Raw genomic sequence first — 13,258 nt, 5'->3', positions numbered from 1 at the left:
AACCCCACCTACTGCTGGTGTTTACTTGGGCGGAGGAACTGTTGGCAAGTTGGCTTTCTCGTCTGGTTTTTCTACTGGGCTTTAAGCTGGAGGGGTCTTGAGTTAGGATAGGCCGGAATAGGCCCTCCCCTCATCAACCACATCCTCCGTGGACTGGACGCCGAACACTGTGCCAAACTAAACTACATCTCTTCCACTTGCACATGATCCATGGCCCTCTGTTCTCTGCATAATTGACTGAAAGCCTCTTCATTATTATCGTCCCACTCCCCCCCCCCCCCCCCCTCTGCTGCCTTACAGGTTTTGCCTCTTCAGGCAGAGACTTGGAGAAGGTAGCTCTGACTTCCAGTCCCCAGGCTCGGCTCGCCCAGTCCGTCAGTACCTGGAAAAGGCCCCAGCTATGGGCAAATAACCCATGGCAGGCTGGCAGCTGTGACAGAGCGCGGGCAACGGTTTCCCTGGTGGTCTGCAGCAGCAAACTCGGTGGGCGAAGGATCTGTCAGGACTACAGCCAGCGAGCACGGACTTGGAACGGACCACCGCGGAGCAATCCTGCGTCGCTCTGGCTGTCGTGCCTCCCCCTCTGCCAGGCCCAATGGCGTTTGTCCTGGGCAAGCACTTGCCTCCAAGTCCTTGCCCCAGCACATGGTGCCTAAAGCTCCAAGAAAAACAGAACAAAAGTTCCATGAAGACAGAAGAGCTACAAGGCACCGTGTTCATCTTCGCTTGCAAAGGGATGGGCTATGAGAGACCCCAGCAGTGGACTCCACATTGCACATCTCTTTTAAATTTTACCCATGATAATCCCACTATCATTTGATATTTTCACCCTGGGTAAAAATTCTGACTATCTACACTATCTATGCCACTCATGATTGTATAAACTTCTATCAGGTCTCCCCTCAACCTCTGACACTCTAGAGAAAACAACCCAAGTGTGTCCCACCTTCCTCACAGCTGGTACTATGTAATCTAAGCAACATCTTGGTAAATCTTTTTTGTACCTTTTCCAAAGCCGCCTCATTCCTGACTGTAATAGGAGTAACCAAAATTGTATGCAATACTCCTAACATTTAAATAGCTGCAATGATACTTCTTTCTATAGCACCCAATGCCCCATTCAATGAAAGAAAGCATGCCAATCACCTATTTCACCCTATCTACTTACATGACTACTTTCAGGGAGCTCTGGACTTGGACTCCTCTCTGTACAACAATGCTTTTAAGGGTCCTGCCATTAACTGTACTTTCTCCTTGTATTTAACACCCTCATGTGCAACATCTCACACTTGATGTTTAAGCTCCATTTGCTGTCTTCACCTATATCGGTAACTGATTGATCTTGCTGTATCCTTTAATAACTTTCTACGTTGTTTATAACTCCTGCAAACTTTGCGTCATCTGTAACCTTACTAACCCCATCATCTACATTTTCATCTAATTATTTACAACAGGAGTCCCTGCACAATCCTATGTTATGGCCGTTTAGGTTTCAGAAACTTGCCCTTACAGAATTTTGAGATACTGAATAAAATTCACTCCCACAGAACTTGTGTGCGTGTGTCTGTGCACAGGGGTGGAGGGGGAGTGCAAATAAAATAACACAATTTTTTTTCCTCACTCTCATTTCTTAATGTATGGCCCAGACCCACAACCTTTAATGGTGGTAGGACATTTGGCTCGTCCTTTCCCATAAAGCCCTTGTATTGGTTACACTAAACTTCAGTGCATCACTTAGCACACACTCCTGCAGCCTGGAATGCACGAGGTGGCAACATTCCCTATGAACGTCTCATTGTACTGGAAAATCAACAAGTACCAGATATGTAATAATTGACAAAAAACCCTGGACAGTGATTAATTTTTTTTTTCTTTCATTCAATTAATTTTGGTCTGGAATGTATTATCTGATGGTATGGCAGGTGGCAATGTAGTTTCAGGTAATTTTGATCTCTGCTTAAAACAAAATCATTTGTAGGTTCTGAAGAAAGAGTAGGGCAGTTGGCAGTTCTAGCTGAGAAATTCCATACAATCCTAATATACCTGTGCTCCATCAATGCTGGCTTTGCACAGGGTCTCAAAATAAATCTCCCCTCCATTGATACTCATACTATCCATACCAAGGCTGTAAACTTTGGGCTGCTATTCCTAAATATCTGTGTATCTCTTCCATGTTTCTTGAAGGAGATCTCTTTGAAACCAAGTCCTCGACCCATTCTTTTTTTAACATCTCCTGAAGTTATATATTTTGTTTGATAACAGACCTGTGAAGTGTCAGGCAATGTTTCTTCTTTTCTTTCTTTGGCTTGGCTTCGCGGACGAAGATTTATGGAGGGGGTAAAAAGTCCACGTCAGCTGCAGGCTCGTTTGTGGCTGACCAGTCCGATGCGGGACAGGCAGACACGATTGCAGCGGTTGCAAGGGAAAATTGGTTGGTTGGGGTTGGGTGTTGGGTTTTTCCTCCTTTGCCTTTTGTCAGTGAGGTGGGCTCTGCGGTCTTCTTCAAAGGAGGCTGCTGCCCGCCAAACTGTGAGGCGCCAAGATGCACGGTTTGAGGCGTTATCAGCCCACTGGCGGTGGTCAATGTGGCAGGCACCAAGAGATTTCTTTTGGCAGTCCTTGTACCTTTTCTTTGGTGCACCTCTGTCACGGTGGCCAGTGGAGAGCTCGCCATATAATACGATCTTGGGAAGGCGATGGTCCTCCATTCTGGAGACGTGACCCATCCAGCGCAGCTGGATCTTCAGCAGCGTGGACTCGATGCTGTCGACCTCTGCCATCTCGAGTACCTCGACGTTAGGGGTGTGAGCGCTCCAATGGATGTTGAGGATGGAGCGGAGACAACGCTGGCAATGTAATGCTGCATTAAATGTGCTATTTAATTTGCAGTTTTTGTTTTACATTTTGCTAAATACCAGGAAGGATAAATTCCATTATTTCTCTTTGTAAAGGCATCTGTTCAATTTTTTCAGATCCGGGATGGAAGATGTGGAGAGGCCATTCATGTTCTCAACAATGAACTGCAGAAACATTCAAAGGTAGCTATTGTAATCTTTAATTCGCAGACAAAAATAAATGGATGTGTATCGATTTTTAAAAATGTCAAGATGTGTACTTGTGCCCTTATAAATAGTCATGAAATACATGTGGGTTAGTCCGTTAAATATTTGGTTTGCAGGATTTATTTGTACAGCACTGTATTGGGATGTTACAGAAGCTGAAGCCTGTGTCTTGGTATTTTCTTAACCACCCACTTTTACTTCATCTGATGAATTTGATTAATAAATGAAACTTCAATTACCATAAAATGTGAACACTTGCATGATGAAGTTTAGCCGACAGAGCAGTTGGAGCAGATTTTTCTGTTACTCTGAAGAACAATTAGGAGGAGAATATGAATGCTGAACACAGACAAGACTTTTAGGTGAATGGCAATAAGAATCAAGATTGATGTGCTTATATGAGAAAGGATATATTGCCATGGATGATGGGAAATAAGAAGAGGGATATTGGACTAATGGCATTGCCTCCAGAGAAGAGGGATCTGATGAGAAAATGTGTTCTTAGTGTTAAAAGAAAAATTATTTATTTTAGGTTTTAAAATAAGATAACTCATTTTCAATCTCTTTATGAAAAGCACGTTAGGGTTAGGGTTAACCCTAAGATCTTCAGGAGTAAGGTTTACTTAATAAAATATTTTTGAGTAACAAACTAAAACTGATGTTCAATAAATGATGATGTAATTACTGCAGATCAGTAGTTATTTTGAGAGGTTAAGAGGAATTTGGACAAGCAGGTAAAGTCCAGTACCCATGAGAAATATATTCCTTCTCCAAATGGGTCACAGAGCTCTGCTCAGTAAGAAAAAAAATGGAGAATCATTGAGATTGGAAGTGCAACATCTGAAACTCTATATTTTAGGGAAGCTTTAAACAAAAGCAAATGCCTCTTTTTACACAGCCTGCTCGAGTGTGCTGAAGGAAAAGTGTCCTTGAGGTTGAAACTTGAGTGACATCCTTTCACTCCAAGAGTGAATAAAAAATTACAGGAAATGGTAGAAATCTGCATAAGGAGACTGGAATAATCGTGATATTTGGAAGTTGAGAGCATCCTTGGACGTGACATCCAAAGGCTGAGCAATGCACATACATGTGTTGCATTTATGGCTGCCAGTGATCAGAGACCTCACTGATGTAACAAGTCAAGTTTTATTCCTTTTAAAATAACAGTTTTAAACTGGCTGTTTTGTGAATAAGTAAGAACTGCCATTCTTTTTAGAATTGGGAGGTTTAAAATCTCACTTCAGAGAAAACTTGTGTGTTGTAATACTGTTGAACTACATGACAATATACCTCTTGTTGATGGTGTGCTTTTAAATGTAGACATTTGTGATTACTGTCAGCTTGAAAATATTTCAACTTTAAGAAAATGATTAATATTTCTAACTAATTATCTATGTTGTGACCTCTTAATTTATATCTATTTGTCTCCAGTCCAGGGCAGCGCTCTCTCTCTTGGGATATTGCTACTATCAAATGCAAGACTTTTTGAATGCTGCAGACTGCTACGAACAATTAGTACAGATTCACCCAGAAGTAGATGAATACAAACTCTACCATGCACAATCTCTATATAAGGCGTGCATGTATACAGAGGCCATGAAAGCAACTTTTCTAATAGATAATCCAGTTTATCAAACTAAGGTAACATGTTTCGAACTTTTATTGCTAAAAATCTTATTATCATGGAGTGATTCATGTGTACATCTTTCATAATTTTAAAAATATTTGTCTGAGATAGCTACTATTGACATTAAATGTATAGTAATTAACCACGTATTACAAATTTAAATTGACTTGAGTCCTCTGAAGAACAATAATATCCTATTATTTCCACATTTTTCTATACTATGATTATGTAATGATACAAATTAATAAAAATTCCAAAAGAATTATTCTTGAGTTTTAAAAAAAGCCTAGGTGGAGTAATCAGTTACGTCATAATTTAGGTTGCAAATCCCTATCACACAATTATAGTTTTCTCCACATTGTTTGTCACACGGATTGTGCACATGCCATGATTAGGTGATGTCAGGTTATAACCATCTTTGTTAAATTGTACTGTATGAGCCCTTTTAACGCTTTGAATAAACAATGTCCAGAGTATCTGGTGAATAGCAGAAATCAGTACTGTTTTGAGTACATACGTGGATTTTAACTCATCAAATGAGTGTCTGTACCAAACTGTTATTGTGATCATCCACGGGATGTATGAAATTTTGTTCTTGAAGCAAAGTGTAAGCTTTAGCTATGGTCCATCTCTTCCTGTTGGGCCTCCAGTATGTGAACAGGAGGAGAGGGACCAAAGATGAGGACTCCATGCCAGAATAGGCTGACAGAGAAAAGAGACCTGGCAAGGTTTGATGTATATTCAGAAACATTTAAAATTGTTAATTTATAAGTGCTCAAGACTCAATAAAATATCAATGTAAAATATTTGTTTTAAATGTATTGGTGTTTCTCATTCTGTATATTGGGGATGACCACATAATGAATCAGTCCAATATGCATTTGACCTGTTCTGGAAGGTGATTTTCCCCACATTATCCCAGCAAAACCATGCAATGCCATATGTAATTTGGAGATGGAGCAGTGACAGAAGTTCAGAATCTGTCATTCAGTAACTCCTGGTATTTTAACAGATCTGCATAAATCTTGGGCCTTCTGCCTAAAGAATTACTAGGTGTAACCAACTCATCTCAGCTCTCAGAGGAAACAAAATCATTATTGCTTCAAGATTTCCATGTTTCCAACTTTATTGCTTATTATTTCAGAATTGTTTAACAACCAATTGTGAATACATGAAAAAAATTTGAGTTAAGTTTCTTTGTGTTGCTAATACTTGCTGCAAATGTATAGCCTAAGCTCAGACTGCAAAATAAGTAAGCTCATGCACCACTATTTCTTTTTGCCTTAATTCTGTATAATTAATGTGAGTTTTACTATTCTTGAGTTAGTCCTGAATCCATCACATGGTTCTTGCGAAAGTTATGCTAGAGTATTGTGTAAACAGAATTTGCTTAAAATTCTGTAATGTGTTGGGTTCAAACAAAAAAAATGCAAGTGGGGCTGATCAAAAACTGTGGGGCACTTTGTTAATCAGATTTTCTCAATCAGGTGTTGAAACTACAAGCTGCAATTAAATATGGTGAAGAAGTCCTTGCAGGAGCCAAGGTAAGAATTCCAACATTTTCACAATTAAGTTTTTGGATGGCATGCTTGGTGTAGGGACCGCAACCTTAGCATAGGGGTGGCATGGTTGGCATAGCGGTTAGCACATGCTGTTACAGCGCCAGTGATCGGGACCAGAGTTCAAATCCCATGCTGTCTGTTAGGAGTTTGTACGTGTCTGCATAGGTTTCCTCCCGGTGTTCCGGTTTCCTCCTACCATTGAAGGTCGCTTGGGTGTAATTGGGCAGCAGAGGCAAGTGAGCTGAAAGAGTCTGTTACCGTGCTGTATGTCTAAATTTAAATTTAACATTTACCTGAACATTAAAGTGAATCTAGAAAGTTAAAAATATTCTATGTATAAATAAAATTAAAGCTTTTACTTGCGCTTCCACAAATACTGTATCCATCTGCTAAAGCTTAAATATAGTCCAGTTAAACTATAAGAGCCACAATGGACACGAACAATGAATCTGCCTGTAAAAGTAGAAGACTGTACCTTATTCTTTCCCTCTTTTAGTGCGATATTTCCTCCCAAAATGTATTTCTTTCTGAATTTTTGACATCATATCCTCTTTGTCCATGCTGCTCATTTTCATTACAGAATTTCTCACATGCTTTATTTTGGTCACTACACCTTATTGTTTTACTAAGAATGTATTTGCAGCATCCATTTCTTTTAAACATTGAAGACACTAGAAAAATCTTTCCATCCACTTATGCACTCTCGATTTGACTCAATACACTCAAAAGATTACAACATTTATAACAGCATTAACAACCAGAACAATTCTACAGAGGTATGATTCAATCCTTTGTGCCACTTTGGAATTTAATTAATCTGGATTAAACTCTGCCCTCACAATTGGCCCTTCTCTAGTCCAGTAGTGATGGTCCAGGATGTCTCTTCGAACTATCTGGAATAAATTAATATATAATAAAGTGTTTTAATTTACCAAAGTATTTATTTTTTAAACAAATTAACCACTGATACTTTCAAATAGTTTAATGTATTTGAAGTTATTTTCAATCATATTTAGATTTAGATTCTCATAAGTGAAGGATTGGATAACAATAAGAAAAGCTTGCTTTGGGTTGCAAGCCAATTTTCAGTTTACAGATGCAAGAGACTGCAGATGCTGGAAATCTGAACAAAAACCAAATGCCCAGTGGATCAGGCAGCATCTGTGGAGGGAAATGGAAAGTTGGCATTTCAATGTTTTCTTTTACTTGTTCACAAGACACTGGGGATATTGTTTTAATATTTTTTTTTATTTTTAGAATGATATGCCCTTTAGTCTGCCAGAAGTGCCCTCAGTTTTTGGTCAAATCTAAGAAAAATTAATATTTAGAACCATAGAACATTACAGCACAGAAACAGGCACCTTCAGCCCTTCTAGTCTGTGCCAAACTTTTTTTTTGCCTAGTCACACTGACCTGCACCCAGCCTTTAGCCCTCCATACTACTTCCAGCCACAAAGCTGTCCAAATTCTTCTTAAATATTAAAATTGAGCTCGCATTCACTACTTCAGCTGGCAACTCGTTCCACATTCATACCACTCTCTGTGTGGAAAAAGTTCCCCTAAACTTTTCCCCTTTCACTCTTAACCCATGACCTCTGGTTTGTATCTCACCTCAGTGAAAAAAGCCTATCTACAGTTACTCTGTCTATTCCCCTCATAATTTTAAATACATCTATCAAATCTCCCCTCATTCTTCTACGCTCCACGGAATAAAGTCCTAATCTATTTAACCTTTCCCTTTAACTCAGTTCCTGAAGACCAGGCAACATCCTAGAGAATCTTCTCTGCATTCTTTCTATCTTATTGATAACTTTCCTGTAGTTAGGTGACCAAAACTGCACACAATACTCCAAATTTGGCCTCACCAATGTCTTATACAACTTTAACATCACATCCAAACTCCTGTATTCAATACTTTGATTTATGAAGCCCAATATGCCAAAAGCTCTCTTTAAAATCCTATCCACCTGTGATGCCACTTTCAGGGAAATATGGATCTGTATTGCCCAGATCCTTCTGTTCTACTGTACTCCCCAGTGCCCTACCATTTACTGTGTATGTCTTTTCTTGGTCTGTCCTTCCAAAATACAACACCTCACACTTGTCTGCATTAAATTCCATCTGCCATTTTTCAGCCCATTTTTCCAGCTGGTCCAGATCCCTCAGCAAGCTTTGAAATCCTTATTCGCTGTCCTCCAAACCTGGTATCATCTGCAAACCCACTGGTCCAATTTACCACATTATCATCCAGATCATGGAGATAGATGGCATACAACAATGTGCCAGCACTGACCCCTGACGCACACCACTAGTCACAGGCCTCCAGTCTGAGAAGCAATCATTCACCACTACTCTGACTTCTCCCATCCAGCCATTGTCAAATCCAGTTCACGACTTCACCATGAATACCTAGCGTCTGAACCTCCCTGACTAACGTCCCATGTGGGCTCTTATCAAAGGCCTTACTAGAGTCCAAGTAGAAAACTTTCACATTCTTTCCTTCGCCAACTTTCCTGATAACTTTGAAAAACTCTTAAGATTGGTTAAGCATGACCTACCAAGAACACCTTCCCATAATTTACATACTACAGTATTGACATCAGGCTCACTGGCCTATAATTTCCAAGGTTACTTTTGGACCCTTTTTTAAACAGATAAAAACCGATAAATCTGTTTTAAAATTATATTGGAGATAAAAACTATTAATATGTCACTTGAATTAATGGTTATAGAAGATAGATTATCTTTGGGAGTTTCATAATGGAATGTATTTTTCAATGTTAGAGCCTTGTAGAGCAGCAGCCAGCTGATGATCCAGACACTGAGATCAACTTGGGATGTTTGCTGTACAAGGAAAGACACTATGAAGAGGCCTGCAAAAAATATACCACAGCCATGCAGATTGTGGGCTACAAACCAGGTAGATTGTCGAAGCAGATCTAGAGTTTAACACGTGCTGATCATAAAATATTATGTTACTTGAAAAATATATATTTCTAATCAGAATTTATTGTCAAGAACAAGTCACGAAATTGGTTGTTTTGCAGCAGTATCACAGGACAAACGTAATATAAACCACCTTGTAACCATAAATAAAAATAGTGCATGAAAAGTCAAAGTAAGGCAGTGCCTTTGATTCATTGGTTATTCAGGAATCTGATGGCAGCGGGGAACAAGCTGTCCTTGTGTTGCTGAGTGCTCGTCTTTAGTCTCCTGTACCTTTTTTCCTGATGGTGGAGGTCCTTGAGGATGGAGCTTGCTTTCTAAGCCTTGCATCTCAGATAATTTTGGCTCTCATTGAATCATCAGACTGGAAATTAGATTGTGGGGGAAAAATTGTACTTTTTTTCAAGCATAAATTGCACATATAAAAACATTTTCTGATTAATTCCTCTATTAACAAAATTGGGTATCTATGATTATCCCTAATGATCATTGTGGTAGTGAACTAATTGCTATGTCTCTCTATAGCTTGAGGGCCATATTACCCAACAGGCCCTCAGGCTTTAAACCCCAATTCTAGTTTATCCGTCTCCAAAAACCTCCCTTTCCTACATTCCCTTTTCTGAAAACACAAAGAAATTGAAACAGTGACTGCACATTCCAGCAGCAGTTGAGGTCTCTAAATGTTCAAATATGTTTCTAATGCTGATAAATGGGAGATAGCAGTTTCTTAAAGTGACGATATCCCATTGTTGAGAGTTTTTTTTACATTGCTAGTTTGGTAAAATGTAGTCGCTGGTTTAGCGCAACAAAAATGGATTATATCCAGTATCGAGGTTATTCAATAATATAACAAAGGATTCCACTCAGCCATAATGCCTCTCGATATTGTTCCAATTAGTAATATTCTCCTCGTTGGGACTTGAAACATCTCACTGTAACTGGATTCTGCACTTGCTAAAATAAAGACTACATCTGTCCAGTTTGGTAGCAGAATGTCGAGCACTGTCATGCTGAACTCTGGCACTCCTCAGGGCTGTGAGTTCAGCCCACTCCTGTTCACACTACTGACCCATGACTGTATCGCCAGATCCAGGTCCAATTGTATCATTATTTGCAGATGACGCAACAGCAATTGCCCTCATCAGCAACAACGATGAGTTGCTTGACAGAGAAAAAGTGGAAAATCTCATCATATGATGTGAGAATAACAATCTGAGTCCCAGTGTGGACAAGACAAAGCATGGACTTTAGGAGGGCCAGGAACTATCACCCTCCATGACTCATCAATAACTCTGTAGTGGAGAGAGTTCACTTAACTAGTGACTTTCCGTGGGCATACATCTCCTCATTTGTCAGGAAGGCGCAACAGCAACTGCACTTCCTGAGAAGAATGAAGTGAGCAAGGCTACTGGCCACCATTACATCAACCTTCTGCAGGAGCTCTATCGAGAGTATTGTGGCTGGCTGCATCACAGTGTGGTACGGTTGCTGTTGTGAAGTGGAATGGAGGACAATCCACAAGACCATAAGAATGGATTTTTACTCCTGTACCATTGAGAGGATACTCACCTATGGCATCTCATTGTGATTTGGCAACTATCCCATTTTAGACCAAAAAGCACTTCAGCAGGTGGTGAAAACTGCCCAACATATTATCGGCACCCAATTACTCAACCTTGAGAGCACCTGTGAGAAACACTCCTGGCCAGGGCAGAAAGCGTCATCATCAGGCTCAGGAAGAGCTTCTTTCCTGAGGCTATGACTCATCAAAGCACTGAGCAGTGTGTTTTTAGGCATAGTTACATGTAAATAGCACTATTTGTTGTACTTCTGGTTAAATGCTCATTGCCTTTCATTTGGGCTTTGTATTGTACTTGGAAAGTTGAAAGAGGGCGTGCAAAATCATTGAGGATCCCCTCCACCCCGCACACAGCATCTTTCAGCTGCTTCCATCAGGAAAGAGATCCTGGAGTATCCGAGCCAGTACCACCAGGCTGAGGAGCTGTTTCTTCCCACAGGCAGTGAGAAGGCTGACGACCAAAGGACCTGCTCACACTGACCATCTAAGGCTCTCGTATTCATGAAACAATATTTATTAATTCATTTGTATATATGAATAATTGTCCTTCGTATGTATTGTTTGTCTGTAATGTGTTATGTCTAGTTGTGTGTCTGCGTGTTTTCAACAGAGGACCAGAGTATGCTTTTTCATCAGATGACAATAAACTTGACTTGACTTCTCCTGCTCTCGCTCCTGAGATCAGTAGTTTAATTCTGAATTTTGAATCTGCTTCACTACCCATTATCTGATTATACCAGGTTGCTGTGGGGTTTTTAAGTAAAATCACCCAGAGCATATTCATAGTACTATTAGGGAATAGCCAAGATAGCTGTTCAGATTCCTGCACAGTAATTTACATATAAAGCCGTTCGGCCTTTGTCAGATATATTATTGATCAAGATTGTTTTAATAGCTGTGGCAGAACAGTAAGATTGTTCTCCAAAGAATTGAGATCAAGAGATTTGGTAGAGTTGTACAAAATCATGCAAAGTTTCAGTGATGACATTTTTTTTTAAAAGCTGTTTAAAATGTCAAAATTAGTTGGGAACCAGATGACCTAGGTTTAGGGTGATTATGGGACATGAAGGACATGATCTGAGGTCACTGCTTGAATGAGTAGTAAAATGTGTTCAAAGTAAATTTGAACTGCATCCCGCAATCATAACAGCTGCTCAGAGATATGTGTTGAGTGACTCCTATAAAAGATCTGATTGCCTTACCTTCACAGACATTTACTTCTATTAACTTGTATCCCATGAAAGTAGTAATGCAACTTGCTTTTAATCTACAGCAGATCCTCCTGTCTTGTACAGATGCACTTCTTGAATCCCTAAAACTATGGGGTGAATGATGTACAGTAAAGATAAGTTAGAATTGTTTACTGGTAAATCAAATGTTGTAACTTCTATTCATATAATGATGCAAAATAAAGAATTTGTGAATTTGGTACTACTGTACCAGGTAATCCATTTAAATAAATGTAAAGGGTGAAAAACTACAGCATGCTGTTGTGCAGAGGGACTTGGGAGTGCTTGTGCATGAATCACAAAAAGTTAGGTTGCAGGTGCAGCAGGTTATTAAGAAGGCAAATGGAATGTTGGCCTTCATCGCTAGAGGAATTGAATTCAGGAGTAGGGAGGTAATGTTGCAACTGTATAAGGTACTGGTGAGACTGCACCTGGAGTACTGTGTCCAGTTCTGGTCTCCATATTTGAGGAAGGATATGCTGGCTTTGGAAACGGTCCAGAGGAGGTTTACTAGGTTGATCCCTGGGATGAAGGGGTTGACTTATGATGAAAGATTAAATCGTCTTGGATTGTATTCGCTCGAGTTCAGAAGAATGAGAGGAGATCTTATAGAAACATATAGGATTATGAAGGGTATGGATAGGATAGATGTAGGAAGGTTTTTTGAGCTGGCCAGGGAAACTAAAACGAGAGGACACAGTCTCAAGATTCGGGGGAGTAGATTTAGGACAGAGATGAGGAAAAATAGTTTTTCACAGAGAGTAGTGAATGTTTGGAATTCTCTATCCAGGGAAGTGGTTGAGGCTGCTTCATTAGACATATTTAAAATTCGGTTAGATAAATTTTTACATGATAGAGGAATTAGGGGATATGGGGAGAAGGCAGGTAGGTGGAGTTAGATCATAAATTAGATCAGCCATGATCTTATTGAATGGTGGTGCAGGCTTGATGGGCCATTTTTGACCTACTCCTGTTCCTACTTCCTATGTTCCTATGTTCTGCAACCTGGACTACAACCTTGGGCAGAATTTCTCTCCCATTGACCTTGTGTTTCATACCTTTAGTGCTTCACTGGTCAGCTTTGCGGTTCTTTGATTGATCTGTATCTTAGGAATGCAATATGGGCTGATTGTGTTTACCCCATTCTTTGAGATTTAAAAAAGGAAAGGTGAATATTAACAGTGGGCAGAAATGTAGGTGGGGGAAGCAAATCTACATTTTCCTGTCTCTCTCAATCATAGACATTAATTAAT

The 13,258-nt window shown here is 39.8% G+C and overlaps 1 protein-coding gene and 1 long non-coding RNA gene across 9 annotated transcripts in view; one reads left to right on the top strand and one right to left on the bottom strand.

Moving 5' to 3' along the window:
- Positions 1-13,258, top strand: part of ift70 (intraflagellar transport 70) — an 80,508-nt gene that overhangs the window by 486 nt on the left and 66,764 nt on the right. For all 8 annotated transcript variants that reach the window (XR_011347525.1, XR_011347524.1, XM_069906790.1 and 5 more), the window contains exons 2-5: positions 2,973-3,038; positions 4,494-4,703; positions 6,177-6,233; positions 9,036-9,171. Coding sequence is in view for 6 of the 8 variants with exons in the window: in XM_069906790.1 (XP_069762891.1) it covers positions 2,973-3,038; positions 4,494-4,703; positions 6,177-6,233; positions 9,036-9,171 (469 nt within the window). In the remaining 2 variants the exon portion in view is untranslated. The remainder of the gene's footprint in view (positions 1-2,972; positions 3,039-4,493; positions 4,704-6,176; positions 6,234-9,035; positions 9,172-13,258) is intronic.
- On the bottom strand, positions 5,832-12,084 carry LOC138747513 (uncharacterized). Its single transcript, XR_011347528.1, has 3 exons — positions 11,979-12,084; positions 9,471-9,561; positions 5,832-7,144 (listed from the first exon to the last, which is right to left on the bottom strand). It is a non-coding gene; the product is annotated as an uncharacterized lncRNA (long non-coding RNA).

Source organism: Narcine bancroftii, chromosome 12 (genome assembly GCF_036971445.1).
Source record: "Narcine bancroftii isolate sNarBan1 chromosome 12, sNarBan1.hap1, whole genome shotgun sequence".
In the NCBI taxonomy this organism is placed as follows: Eukaryota; Metazoa; Chordata; class Chondrichthyes; order Torpediniformes; family Narcinidae; genus Narcine; species Narcine bancroftii.
Note: the sequence above shows the minus strand (reverse complement) of the source record. Positions and strands in the feature narration are given on the sequence as shown.